The sequence below is a fragment of the Periplaneta americana genome, chromosome 7 (genome assembly GCF_040183065.1).
Source record: "Periplaneta americana isolate PAMFEO1 chromosome 7, P.americana_PAMFEO1_priV1, whole genome shotgun sequence".
NCBI lineage: Eukaryota > Metazoa > Arthropoda > Insecta > Blattodea > Blattidae > Periplaneta > Periplaneta americana.
In genome coordinates, this window is record NC_091123.1 from 82612373 (window position 1) to 82626455 (window position 14083).

The window sequence follows — 14083 nt, forward strand, 5'->3', positions numbered from 1 at the left end:
CAGCACTGTGAATCGGGTCTCAGCATAGTTCAGATGGAAAGAGCGCTCAGCGCACAGAGCTGAGAGGTCCTGGGTTCGATTCCCGGTACTGGAACGAATTTTTCTCCAATAATAGATATGAGCTATTCAGTCTGGAAATCTGCACTCCCTCCTTGTATATAGGCCTACCGAATTATGCCCCTGAAATTATTTTCCTTTCTCCTAAAACGTGTATTATAGATTTGTTGGTTACACCCTTATTTCGGGGAGGTCTTCAATTACACTGCCTTCCTCCAAATAATTTAACTGTTCAAAACTATATCTGAAATGAGTTTTCTCGCAATAATTACTTTTCTAATCTAAATGCCTATTTGCTATTAGGAATGAAAACTGTTTTAGCTGATCCTACATGATAAACATTCGTATGCTCCTTCCCTACAGGCACAGGCTAGTATCAAACAAGCAAACACGCTACAAACGTCAGGAGGCTTGAGCCCAACAGTCAGTAGTGAAATGGCATACCTTGCCCTTAGTGTAAGATGTTCCTTAAGTGATGTGCAACTTGAAAATGGGTCACAGTCCTGTCATCTATCACGGAAATTATCGTTTCTAACTTCGAGAACATTGTTTATGAACCTATATTTCCTAGAAGAGTTTTCTTATTTTTGTGAATACTACTTATAGTCAAAATCTAAAGTAACATTACTTTTGAGCACTCTGTAGAAAATATAGTTCCAACTCTTAAGTTTCGAAAATAACTCTCACCTTAGTGTAACTTTCAGTATGATTGCGAGCAAAGTAGACCATGCAATCCAAAGCCAACATCCCTGGTGGTGTTTCTGTAAAGTCTAAAGCTGGATTAATATCATATTTAAATCCAAGCTTCTTATAATCTTTAGCAAACACCCCAAGCTGTCTTCGAGCAGTAACATCCCCTGCCACACCAGCACCATCTGTATCAAATGCAATTCGTCGAAGCTCTTTGATTTTATCATGTGCATCTTGATCCTGAGGATCCATTTTTGAATTCATTCTCTGCTCCAGAAGTCCCAAAGTCAAAGTCTGCAGAACATAAAGCTGATGTGCCATTTCAGCACCAACCTGAAACACCATGTCAAAACAAAAGATATTCGAATATTTTTTCTTTTTCAATGTCACAAAACGTTATTACAATATAGTGGTACTTGGTATATCTAGGTATCATTGTTGAGAAGGCATGGGCGATCAGATTATTAACTTCTGTAAGACAAATCTACAAACACACGCACATAAAAAATTGTTAATTTACATTTTAAGAAAGAATGTGAAAAATATGTAGTAGCAGTAGCAGTAGGAGTAGTAGTAGTAGCAGTAGTCGTGGTGGTGGTGGTGGTGGTGGTGGTGGTGGTGGTGGTGGTGATGGTAGTAGGCTATTAGTAGTAGTACTGCAGTAGTGGTAGTTGGTAGTACTGCAGCAGTAGTAGTAGTAGGTTATGAGAGATAGCTTCTACTAGGTTATTTAACAATTTAATGACGCTATATCAACTGCATGGTTATCTAGAAGTAATAAAAGTAGCAGCAGCAATGGTGGTGGTCATACTGTGGCAGTAGTAGGCTGCTATCTTCAGTATAGTTAGGCTGTGTATCAAAGCTCAAGTCCATACTACACACTAGTGAGTAGCAACTAGGTGACTTGTGAACTACATACTAGGGAGCTTTGGAAATGTATGCTTGAAACATGGCCTTCTTCATAGACTATTTTTCTAAAAACCATGACATCACGGTGCAGAATTGAATTAAGAAGGCAGTGTCCTAATGTAGTTTCATTACGAATTATGTGGAAAAGATAAGGGCTTAATATATTACAGTAATGTTTAAAAACATTGTACAGAAGGTACTAACAATGTCAGTGTTCAAATTTAATGTATTATTCTACATTATATTTACATTATTTCACTTCCAAAGCATTTTCAGATTTCATAACCCCAATTGCTGATGAGGTATCCACGTTTGTTTAGTGAACAAGTCAACAATCGAGCAAGCATTTTCGTTTACTAGCTACTACGGACTTGATTGCTATGCACTATGTAGCTTTGGATCATAACTTCTGACGTCACATCCGGCTAGTTCACTTCAGCTGAAAATGTAGCTTTGAGACAAGGCCTTAGAATTCTGTGACAATAATTACACAGCAGGTGCAAGGTTTAATGTACTACACTCTGATCCAGGTATGAGAGTTGTAGCATGCACTGCAAAAAATCGGGAGTCAGTAAACTAGTTAAAAATGTTATGCAAATGTCACACCAGTCCGCATGGAATGGCTGAATAGTAAGATGAAATAATGCAAGAAAAGTTTTTGACCTATTACTCAAAATTAACTTTAGACATGAACAGTGTTCTAATTAAGTTTTACACTAAACATATTTAGTATAACTTGTTGCTTGTGGGCCATCCCAAACCCCGACCTCCACCACTAACAGCGCCGGTCCTTATATACCCGTCAGTCAAGGCCTTCTGAGAAATAAAAGCAATTGACAATAGATATCTCAGTCATGACAACCTCATAAAATATCCTATCAATTGAATAATCGATCTTGCTACGTACAACATAATTATATTATATTATTACCCATTTCAACGAGTACTGACGACCACTGCAAAATACGATAATTTGGTCCAGGGAGCATTCTCTTTTGGCACAAGGATGATTTATGTAACATGTTTCTAAATTATTAGTCTTTTAAATACCGGTACATTCTTTAATAAATCACTGAAAAACAAATGTGAATATATAGGATGTGGAGTGAGTACGAAATTATTATTTTTTGGCGCATCATTTTTACGTAAATAACGACAAATAAAAAGGGATTATTAGCAAGTATGTACACTGCGTTTGTCAAATGCGCATCACCATGCTTTCGAAAAGGCACTTTTCAGTGCCCGACACCCCGCTTTTTTTTCATCATGTGCTGCACGTCGGATCATCATCGGGGCTTGCAGCCCCAATACCCCGCTTGCTACTTACTTACTGGCTTTTAAGGAACCCGGAGGTTCATTGCCGCCCTCACATAAGCCCGCCATTGGTCCCTATCCTATTGGTCCCTATACCATGCTTGCTACGTACAACATAATTATATTATTACCCATTTCAGAGAGTATTGACGACCACTGCAAAATACGATAATTTGGTCCAGGGAGCATTCTCTTGTTGGCACAAGGATGATTTATGTAACACGTTTCTAAATGCTACCTACAACATAATTATATTATATTATTACTCATTTAAGCGAGTACTGAAGACCACTGCAAAATACGACAATTTGGTCCAGGGAGCATTCTCTTTTGGCACAAGGATGATTTATGTAACATGTTTCTAAATTATTAGTCTTTTAAATACCGGGACATTCTTTAATAAATCACTGAAAAACAAATGTGAATATATAGGATGTGGAGTGAGTACAAAATTATTATTATTTTTTATTTTTTGGCGCTTCATTTTTACGTAAATAACGACAAATAAAAACTAACATGCTACATAACATTATTTTAAGAAATACTGGAAACAAGCATGAATAATATTCACTATTCTAAATGATCTTGGAATAGAAAAAAAACGTATGGAGTAGAAATTACATACAAATGTGAGTGTAATAAACAATAAGCAAACCATCTTCGATTAATCATTTCAAAACAACGTGAATATAGCGTGGATTATGTAGGAAAATATTTTCTTATAAGTTGCTCCCATGTGCATCATTGTTAACTTATGAAAACAAATTAAAATTAACATGGCATATAAACAGTATTTTAAGAAAGATAGGAGATATTAAGTAATATTCATCGTTCTTAATGATCTTCGGGTGGGAAATAACAATGAAATATATATAAAATAAAAATTACGTAACAGGTGAGCGTATAAAAAACATAAGTAGAATCATATCTGATTAATAAGCTCAAATTACTCCAGTTTAGTGTAAGAGTGGTCTATAATCTAACGATGTCTCCCAGCAAATTACTTAATTATTTAAAAACAAAAATATCGTGTTAGAAGATTGAATTTGTGAATTTTCTCTGAAACTTTCCAAATATCTGTAGGCAGTCTTTTATATTAGATTGCCGAAAATTGGTTTATAGCGCATTGGCAGTGATAAAAGTGTGAAATATTCGTTCAGTGGGCGGTGGATACTCTACATTGACCCTCTTAGACAGGTGCTTTTCACCAAAAGACGGCCCTAATTACACTTTAACTCTAGGGCCTACAAGAAACCACAGATAAATGACCTAATAGTAATTATTGTAATATAAGCCTACTTACCTGTCCTGAAGCTGATTGTATCACATTGGTGAGAATTACATTTCGGACTTGCTTAGAAGACAAGGTAGCAGCAATTGCTTTTCTCTTTGAATTGTCAGCTTTCAAAAATAATGCATTAATCAGAGCAATTGCATTCTGTTGAATTACTGGATTTTGGCTCTGAAGATGCATAACAAGGTTAGGAAATGTAACTTCTTTCTCAACTTGACCGTATTTACCAGAACTATTTAAAACGATGTTTTCCAGTATAGAAAGCGATGCCTGTACAACTTTGGCATCTTGTGTTATTGACTGATTGTTCACATAACTTGCAACTTTATTGATAAAAGGACTTTCCAAAATATCCCACGAAACGATTCCATGATCCATTAGCTCAACAAATGAAATTAATGAAAATGCCAACATGTTCCCTTTACATTTTCCACCTTCAACAATACTTATTATTAACGCTAATCCCTGTTTATTTATGAATTCAAGAGCGAATGTCATATCAGTACTCAATTTTGACAGTTTCTGAAGAGCAGCTAACTTCTCTTCATTTGTCCCAGTATTTAATTTCTGTAATATATCATGTGCAGTTGTAGAAGGTGAATGGGTTAACCTTAACACAGATCCATTTTTTATTTCATTCCTATTTTTTTCCGTGATATAATTCTGGTTATTATTTTCAGAAAACTGCAAAGCATACTGGTCAGGATCTGATAACCCCCAACCATTACACAATTCCTGAATTATAGCAGCTAGAGGCTGTTTTTGGTTAAATTCTATAAGTTGCGGAACTTGTTGTGCCATTTCAACGGCAATTTTGACAATATTCGAATCCTTCATAGCAGGCATTTTGAAGACTTTGGTGTTCATCTGCTACAAGGAAAATTTAATTGTCTCAGTCCTTATATTTATCTTCCTAACTTTTCAAGACTTCCATTCACCAACACAAATGTCAAAAACTACATTCCCACACCGATCACACCTTCAATACTCGAAGCAGTTTTATACAGAATAGGCAACACAACATTCTACATTGGCTGGGCTGGAATTGGTGACATCCTGCCATCTATTGCGTAAATATGCTATTACAATTTTGTCAACGTATAAATGTTCATGTCTTTCTTCTTAACTTGATATTAAATTTCCCAATAAGGTAAAATTAGATAAGCTTATTTGTTCCATTATTATATTTTAATTTGATCATTAATAACGATCCGTAGTTGCTCTTGGCAGCGGATAGGCTACCGGTACAATTCCCGTTTGGCTGATTACTTTAATGATTTTTTCCAAGATTTTCTCCAACCGTAAGGCAAATGTCAGGTAATCTATGGCGAATCCCGCCAAATATAATTTTGCTATCACCAATCCCATCAACGCTAATAACCTAGTAGTTGATACAGTGTCGTTAAATAACCAACTAAAAAAATTAAAGAAATCATTAGTAACAATTTTTACTGTTTGTACGTAATGTAATATAATAAATAACATCAAGCAAAAATGTCAGTACGTAGGCCTAGTTTTATTATTTTGAGTATTTTAACAGACAAATCCTACGTAGTTTTGCTCTTCGAGCGTATCTGTTAAGTTTAGTACAAAGACGTTACAAGGACAGTCTAATACATATTAGACTGTGGTTATACTATAGTAGTATTTAATAAGCAACGAGACAACGCTGTTCGTTCGCCTCCTAATTCCCCTCCAACAGTTTTTTTGTGAATGAAGCTGAGACTGATGAGCACAGCAGTGTCGCCAAGATATAAGTTTTCCCGCTAGAGCTAGCGTTTTTCAGTGTTAGTTTAGCGGGTAAAAATTTATGAAATTTCTATTGCTCATATAGGGATTCAGTGGTCTTTTTTTAACACCCACAGCGGTAAAAAAATTTTACTTCACATTGACAATATAGCAATTTAGCGGTTTCTGCTCTGTACCTTAACAGTTTTTTAGGAATCGAGTTGGCAACACTGGAGCACAGATTACACACATGAGTGCTGAATGTTGGATTCAGTTCAGGTCCTTCGGTTCAGATCTCAAGTTGCTCTGTATGTGGATTAAGGGTAAGGTATTTTGGTTGGTAGTCCTGGCGGCAAGAGCTCCGGCGGAATAAATGTCTTACTTTGAAACTTTTTCAACTTCAGATCGTGAAGAACTGTGGTTTTTATTGTATATTTGTAAGTATGTAGAAAACTCGCATTAATACACTTTTGGATATTTTCTTTGTAAGAAATTAATTCCGAATATATTATTGGGCATTCAAGAGTTCAATCATACAATAGCGGAAATTAAATTTCCGGGTCCCATCGCTTAAAAATGTTTCTTATTTGAAAGGTCTGCATTGCCTTGCATAGCCTACAATTAGCATTACGTAAATATTAATTTGCATTTCATAATTACAAATCATACTTGTATTTATTTCCCTGTACAATATATTACAGACTGCCAATTTCAACTACAGTGACATGCAGTCACTACATGTACATCTTTTCAAATTAGCATTAAGCCCTATCTGCTGTTCATATCTATGAATGAAATACTTGGTTAAACTGATATAGACATGATACTACACGTTAGGTCGGGGAGGAGGGTTCAGTTAGAGAAGTTAGACTTTTTCTAATAAGCCTATTGAATAACTTTTTTTTTTACATATTGTGTTCACGACTGTATAATTTCCATGTGATTTGGTTTCGTTACAATGTATTGAGATACCGATAATCAGCAGAGAATATTAGGTAACTTATTGTTGGGGTACAGAGATACAGAAAACTCACAAAACTTTACTTTCCACGGTCCCGTTAATTAGTGTCTTGGGGTGGGAATAACCGAAAGAAAACGTACACTGAAGTTTCACCTTAGAAATTAACAACATAGTGGATTTAAGTGAATAAACACGTAAGTTCACAAGTACTATTAATACAGTACCGATATTATTTATTTGTAGAAACGTTTTTTCCCTTGTACGGAGAAGGGACTCGACAACTTACACTGCAGCTTGAGATTATTGTGCTTACCACTCCTATTCTGTGAATGATTGGGTAACCAAACGCCCGCACTCTTGTAAAAGTACAGCACACTGCACCGTGAACTTAACTCGGGCTATGGTATAGATGATGGTGATAGGCCTATGTGAATTAATGATGGCGAAATGAGTCCGAGGTTCAACGACGAAAGTTACCCAGTAATTCTGCACCAATTGGTTGAGGGATAAACCCCGGAAATAAAACCAAACCAGGATTTGAACCCAGGCCCGCTCGTTTCATGGTCAGATGTACTAATAGTTACTCCACAGCAGTGGATCAGAAACATTTTACTACTGTACAACTATGTACGCCTAACTATGAGCTGTCCACACCTGTGGAGTAACGGTTAGCACGACTAGCCGCGAAACCAGGTGGCCCGGGTTCGATTCCCGGTCAAGGCAACTTACCTGGTTGAGGTTTTTTCCGGGGTTTTCCCTCAACCCAATATGAGCAAATGCTGGGTAACTTTCGGTGTTGGACCCCGAACTCATTTCACCTTCATCTCATTCAGACGCTAAATAACCTAAGATGTTGATAAAGCGTCGTAAAATAACCTACTGAAATAAATAACTATGAGCTATATAATGTAGAGAACTTTAAAATTCATTTTTAGGCTTTATTTCCAATACGTCTCATTGTGTAAGGGTCATTCTACGAAATTAAGGACAGCTAAGTATTGAATTTTAAAAAAATTATCATTTTATCCGAAATTTCCCTATTTCTTTGAAGTAGGCTATATGAAGTGAAGTTTCACAACATTAAATTTTCTTATGGAAATGCGTTTTTCTTGTATTTTTTCCGCGAATTAATCTGGTGATTATTAGCGCTTGCTGCACCAGTTTGTTTACAGGCAACTTTTTCAGTGCACAGAATTGTCTGGTATGGAGATTTGTATTAAGCTATATAGCCTACATGTTAGTATAAACAGAAAAACAGTGATTTAAGTAAGTTATGACATGTTTAGACCTAACATATTATGTTCATTTTGCTTATTCATTCATAATTTTTTTGCCCAAAAGCAGATCTTTCACTGCAAATACAGCATTCTCCAATTTTTTTCTATGTTGTACCTTTCTCTTTCTCTCTGGATATGATCCTATATCTCTTAATGTCGTCTGTCATCTGATATCTTCTTCTTTTGTTCGCCATTCCTTCCAAAGCATCCTTCAGCTGACAGTTTCTTCTTAGCCAGTGACTCAACAAATTCCTTTTTCTCTTCCTGATCAGTTTCAGCACCATTTTTCACTCTCTTTCTAACACATCTTCATTTCTTATTCTGTCTGACCATTTCGCACTTCCATTCTTCTCCATATCCACATTTCAAATCCTTTTAGTCGTTTGTCTTCACTTCGTCTTAATGTACATATTTCTGCCTTATACATTGTTAGACTCCACACAAAACACTTCACTGATCTCTTGGTTCTTTTTCCAGAGGTCCGCAGATGTTGCTTCTTTTTGTATTTTAATTCATGACTTCCTTTGCATTCACCATTTGGATAAAACAACCTAAACTCAGTACTATTTTCTCCCTCACTTCTCATATTCTCATCACATCCACTCTATTTCTTCCTTCAAGTTTTCCGACTTACCTGCTTGCAGAAAAGTCTTCACATTCGACGTTCCAATCCTCAATCTTCTATTCTTCTTTCGGTTGGGTTGCGTCAGAATGTGTCTTTCCCTAGTATCCCCCTTCTGTATGTCTGAATGGGGGGATAAATTTTGCTTATAATAAGAGTTAAATACAATCACCTGCCGTGTAACGTGAGTTACGAAAATAACCTCTTTTTTCGTAGATGTATTAATAATCACATCTATATCTTAAATTGTTTAGTCCTCTTACTACTCATCCTTCATTTCAATCACAGCTATGCAGCATTGTCCGTATAATATAAGAGCCTATCGGAACTGAAATATGTAACGTGAGTGATGGTAGCGTGAGTTTCGCATATGTAACGTTAGTTACAATGACATTTAGATTAAATATTTTTTAAGTACGTTATTTTACGATGCTTTATCAACATCTTAGGTTATTTAGCGTCTGAATGAGATGAAGGTAATAATGCCGGGGAAATGAGTCCAGGGTCCAGCACCGATAGTTACCCAGCAATTTGCTCATACTATTGGGTTGAAGGAAAACTCCGGAGAAAACCTCAACCAGATAACTTGCCCTGATTGGGAATCAAACCTGGGCCACTTGGTTTCGCGGCCAGACGCGCTAACCGTTATTCCACAGGTGTGGACTAGATGAAATGTTCCTTACATATTGCTCTTAATGAGATATTCAAATTCTTGAAATTAGGAAGCAAGGAACAAAATTACTTCAGTTGTGTGTCAGCAGCAACATTTTTAGATTTGGTCTGACGTTTACCTTTGTATTTGATTGCTTCAATGCTTCATGGCAGACTCAATTTTTTATGTACAATGTTTAAAAGAGCCACAACCATAAAAGGGGTAGGCCTAACACAAGTACATTGCATTAAGTCTACCATACCTACGAAGGAAAAGTTGCTACATTATTTTTAAGCAAGGAGACTAGATGTGATTGTCAGATAGGTATCAGCTCTTCGACTTCAAAGTCTATTTCTAAGAATTCTTTGGTGTATGGTGCAGAAACTGATGAGTCAGCAGATAGTTTTTTTAAGGAAAGGGGTGAATTAATGTCTGCGAATATTGAAGTAGGAACTTTTGTATTATTACTCAAATTGATGTTAGCAACAGAAGTTTCAAATATGTTGCAAAGTTATATAGATGACGTTAAAATGTTTCTCAAAAGTACCGGCAGTTACGGATTGCTTTTTAAAATCAATCAATGAAGAAGACACATCACATGTGAAACTGAACCAGATATTATGCAAGTTACCGACATCCGTTGTTTAAATGAAAGCCCATTGTTTTACAAAATTGTTAAGAAACTTGATATCAAAGCAGTGTAACTGGGTTTATATTATATGTAACATCTTTGAATTTGGAGTTCTTTTGAAATAAAATGTTCAATTTGTCATTGTGTATGCACTGAAAACTTAAAATGATAGGGGCATCATACACCATGCAATGAAGTAAGAAAATCACCTTGAGTGGTAATATTATAAAAGACAATAGTTAAAAATAAGTTTGTCTGTGTTTTGCACAAAGATTTTATGAATCACTGTGTAACGAAACATAATTTGACAAAAAGTATCGTGAGTTATTAGCACTTCCTAATAAAATTTTCTTTTATTCTTCTTTTTGTTATCTATGGTTCAAGAAAGTGACTGTATAGCCCTATTCTAAATATATTCAACAGTAGGCTACAATTTCCTTGAAAAAATGAGAACACAAAAAATATAAAAAAATCCTATATGAAATCTAAAATATCCCAAAACCTTATATGATACAGCAATTCCGAAGGCATATTCGGATTCTACAACCAAAGAGTGATATGAATTGATGTATCACACACCAGATTCAAAATGGCTGTCAACCAGTGTAATTAAAAGAATAAGTGGTCCTTGGAATTAGGCTTTTGGGTAATCCACCGTGTCCTGGAACTCGACATTTCCAACGTTTCAGAACTACATACAGGTTGCATCATCATCAGGGCAAGACCAGAGGGATCACCTATTCTCTTGGCTCATTATACCAGGTTAATCTGAACGACTGAGCCAATACAATATACCCTATGATCCTATTTGTGACAGAGGAGTCTGGTACATCAGGACTAATAACGAACTTAACAGCCTATATAAAGATGTAGATATAGTAACTATATTATTCATAGTACGCAATTGTTACGGAAAAAATGGTGGCTCCTTTGGTCTAACTCTTCTGCATTTTTAAACCTGGTAATTGATAGTGGCAATATTGCAGATTCCTAAGATTCTTTTGCATCATATTTCGTTTTTAATATGAAATGTAAGTTTTAATTAAACTACATACTGTACTTAAAACATATAATTTAAATGTAGAATTTATTTTATTCAGTAGTACCACACTTAAGGGCATGTTGACTTCGGTACTTACAGTTTCTATATTTGTTTTACTTTCCAGACTTTGTGACTTAATGGCAGATAACGATGGTCTACTCTCTCTTCTGGAATGTCCAGTATGTTTTGAATACATTACACCACCTATATACCAATGCATCAATCAGCACTTGATCTGTTCTTGCTGCCACAGTAAACAACGTAGCTGTCCAATTTGCAGAGGGTCGTTGAAAGGAGTTCGCAATATATGCATGGAGAAAGTTACCAACTTTATTTTGTACCCGTGTAAATATGAAGAAAAAGGGTGCAGAGCCAAACTTACTGTCCAAGAAAAGGAAAATCATGAGCAGACATGTATCAAGAGTGGTACTTATAAATGTCTTGTGCCAAAGAATGAAGATGATTCTGTTTGCGATTGGACTGGATTAAGAAATGAATATGATGAACATCTCAGATATTCTCACACTTGTTTAATTATTGATTCAAATGATGGACATTTTAATTCAGAAGAGATGAAAGACAGAGAAAATTACTTTATATCTTTCGATGATAACATATTTCGTGTTTTAATATATAAAGATACTTTACGAACATCATCAGTTTCAAAAGTTTACACATTTTTCTTTCACATTGTTAGTGTTTCATGTGAGGAAGAGAAAATCTATGCATATAACGTGAGCATTCAAGATCAAAATGATAGTTTTGAAGGATTTGTAGGAGACATAACCCATTATCCTGAAATTAAAGATTTAGCTAGTAAAAATGAATGTTTTCATTTTATGGGAAATAATCCAGATTTTAAATTTGAAGGATACATTGTCAAAATTGTGTAAATCATGATATCCAGTTATGCTGTTGCCACAAAATATTTTACATACACCTGATACATAGACCTATTCAAATAGATCTCCCAGCTGTTACTAACATCTGTAAATTATGTATTATATTGCAGTTAATTGTTTATTTCTTGTTTAATATGTGTATGCTTGAACAATAAGTAAAAATGAATGTGTTGAGTTCTGTAATAACAAGAAATTTCAGTGTGAAATACAACAAGCTTCTGTTCAATATGTGCTTTATGTTAAGACTTTTTAAAGGGATAAACTATTTTCATTAATAATCTTACGTTATTATCTTATATAAGACATCTAAACTAGAATGAGGCCAGCCAGAGTTGATATTGTTGCCAAATCTTGCAGCTAAGACACATAGTTTATCATTCAAAATGAAAATGTTTTAAATGGTATCATTGTTTTCAAAGCACTTTAAGAGTTTGGTTGCAAATTTTGTAAACAACTTCATGTAAATTACCGAAAATACAAACAATAATAATAATAATAATAATCAAACAAATTCATCAAAACAGAAGATCTTAGGAGTAGATACTGCAAGGGTTAGTTCTGGCACGGATGTAGTGCATGCACACACAGGCAACCAAATCTGTAGGACAGCCAGAGTAATCTCTTTATTGTGCTTTTAAACAGTAAGTTAAGACTGAAATACTGATTGACAGTACAATAATAAATATATGCAGCATTTTCAATAACATAGTTCTCCTAACATTAATCTTGAAGCAAAATTGACGTTGCTATTTTAATTATTTGATGAAACTGAAAGGAAAATTTAATTATATTCACCCAAAAATGAACATTTTTTTCTGGCTGGTTTTGTAACATTTCCAAGGAAAAAAATACAATATTAGTTATTACAGAGTAAGCAGTGATAGCTTGGTTAGATAGAACTTCATAAGTGAAAGCTATCACTGTCTATGCATAAGTAGTCTGATCTATCATGTAAGAATAGTTTGCAAATGAAGAATAAACATAACATATGTATTGTTTTCATTTTACATTTATTTTAATGGGTACCTTCGGTACCCGCACAGAAAGTCCACAGTTAATGATTTGACTGAAACATATTTTAACATAAGTTCTACATTTTAAATTTGGCTGCAAAAGGGTATTTGTCTAATACAGGGAAGAGAGCCAATAATCCTTCCCACTGAAGGCTTTAAGGAACCAACCTGGACATACCCAATGTCCCATTCCTCCTTCCTGTGGTGCAGCTGATAGTAAGTATAATTTTACAAGCTGAACTAAAGAGGGCTACTCATCAATTAGCACTGGTCAGCTTATGAGTTAATGACCGAATTTGTATAATTTTTCTCTATTCAATACCTAATTGCCTCTTTACCCTTTCCTAGCCAGTCCTCTGACTGAACTCTTGCTTTCTTCGACCCCGACGGTATTAGAGCATTCGAGGCCTAGGGGTTCATTTCACTTTCCTTCCTACCCTTTCTATTTTTCTGTTCCTAGTGCTATGGCACTAAAATCGACCTCCAGTGTCTTAAGGAGGGAAAATTGGTGATCAACAAGATCTTCCAACTAGCTCCAGTGGACTCATCTATCAACAGCATGTGTGTGGTCCTCCAGACATTCTGAGGGTTGTATGTGGATGAAGCAGCCACCAAAACGTTAAAATATGGTGCTCACTTAAATTGGCTACAACTTGCCATTTAACTACTCCAATATGGCAACTCAAACCAAGAAATGGATTTGGAACACCTCAAAATCTGTGCTTCTGTGGCTGACCATCTTTGAAAAATATTGGAGTGCAAGAGGGTCAAATGACTTTATTGTCAAATGCCTGGCATTAGAAAATGACAACATTTTAAATTTTAAAGAAATCACAATTTTGTCTGTTTTCTTGTTGCTTTTTGAATTGTAATTTTTAGATATATTTCTACATCAGAAGTGAGTTTCTTGAGCACCACCTTAGTAATTAGCCTTTAGGTCAGTAGTATGGAGCAGTGTATGGGCTATTCCATATGAAATCGATCAGTAAAA

General features: G+C 35.3%; 1 protein-coding gene and 1 long non-coding RNA gene across 2 annotated transcripts in view; one reads left to right on the forward strand and one right to left on the reverse strand.

Annotated features, from left to right (window-relative positions):
• Ced-12 (engulfment and cell motility Ced-12) overlaps positions 1-5297 on the reverse strand; it is a 45586-nt gene extending 40289 nt beyond the window's left edge. The window contains exons 1-2 of the mRNA XM_069830943.1: positions 4274-5297; positions 745-1080 (exon numbers count right to left, since the gene is read on the reverse strand). Of these exons, the coding sequence (XP_069687044.1) occupies positions 745-1080; positions 4274-5131 (1194 nt within the window). The 5' untranslated portion in view covers positions 5132-5297. The remainder of the gene's footprint in view (positions 1-744; positions 1081-4273) is intronic.
• A 983-nt stretch (positions 5298-6280) lies between these two features.
• LOC138703234 (uncharacterized) lies at positions 6281-13081 on the forward strand. The gene is made up of 2 exons (XR_011333007.1): positions 6281-6429; positions 11302-13081. It is a non-coding gene; the product is annotated as an uncharacterized lncRNA (long non-coding RNA).
• The last annotated feature ends 1002 nt before the right edge of the window (positions 13082-14083 follow it).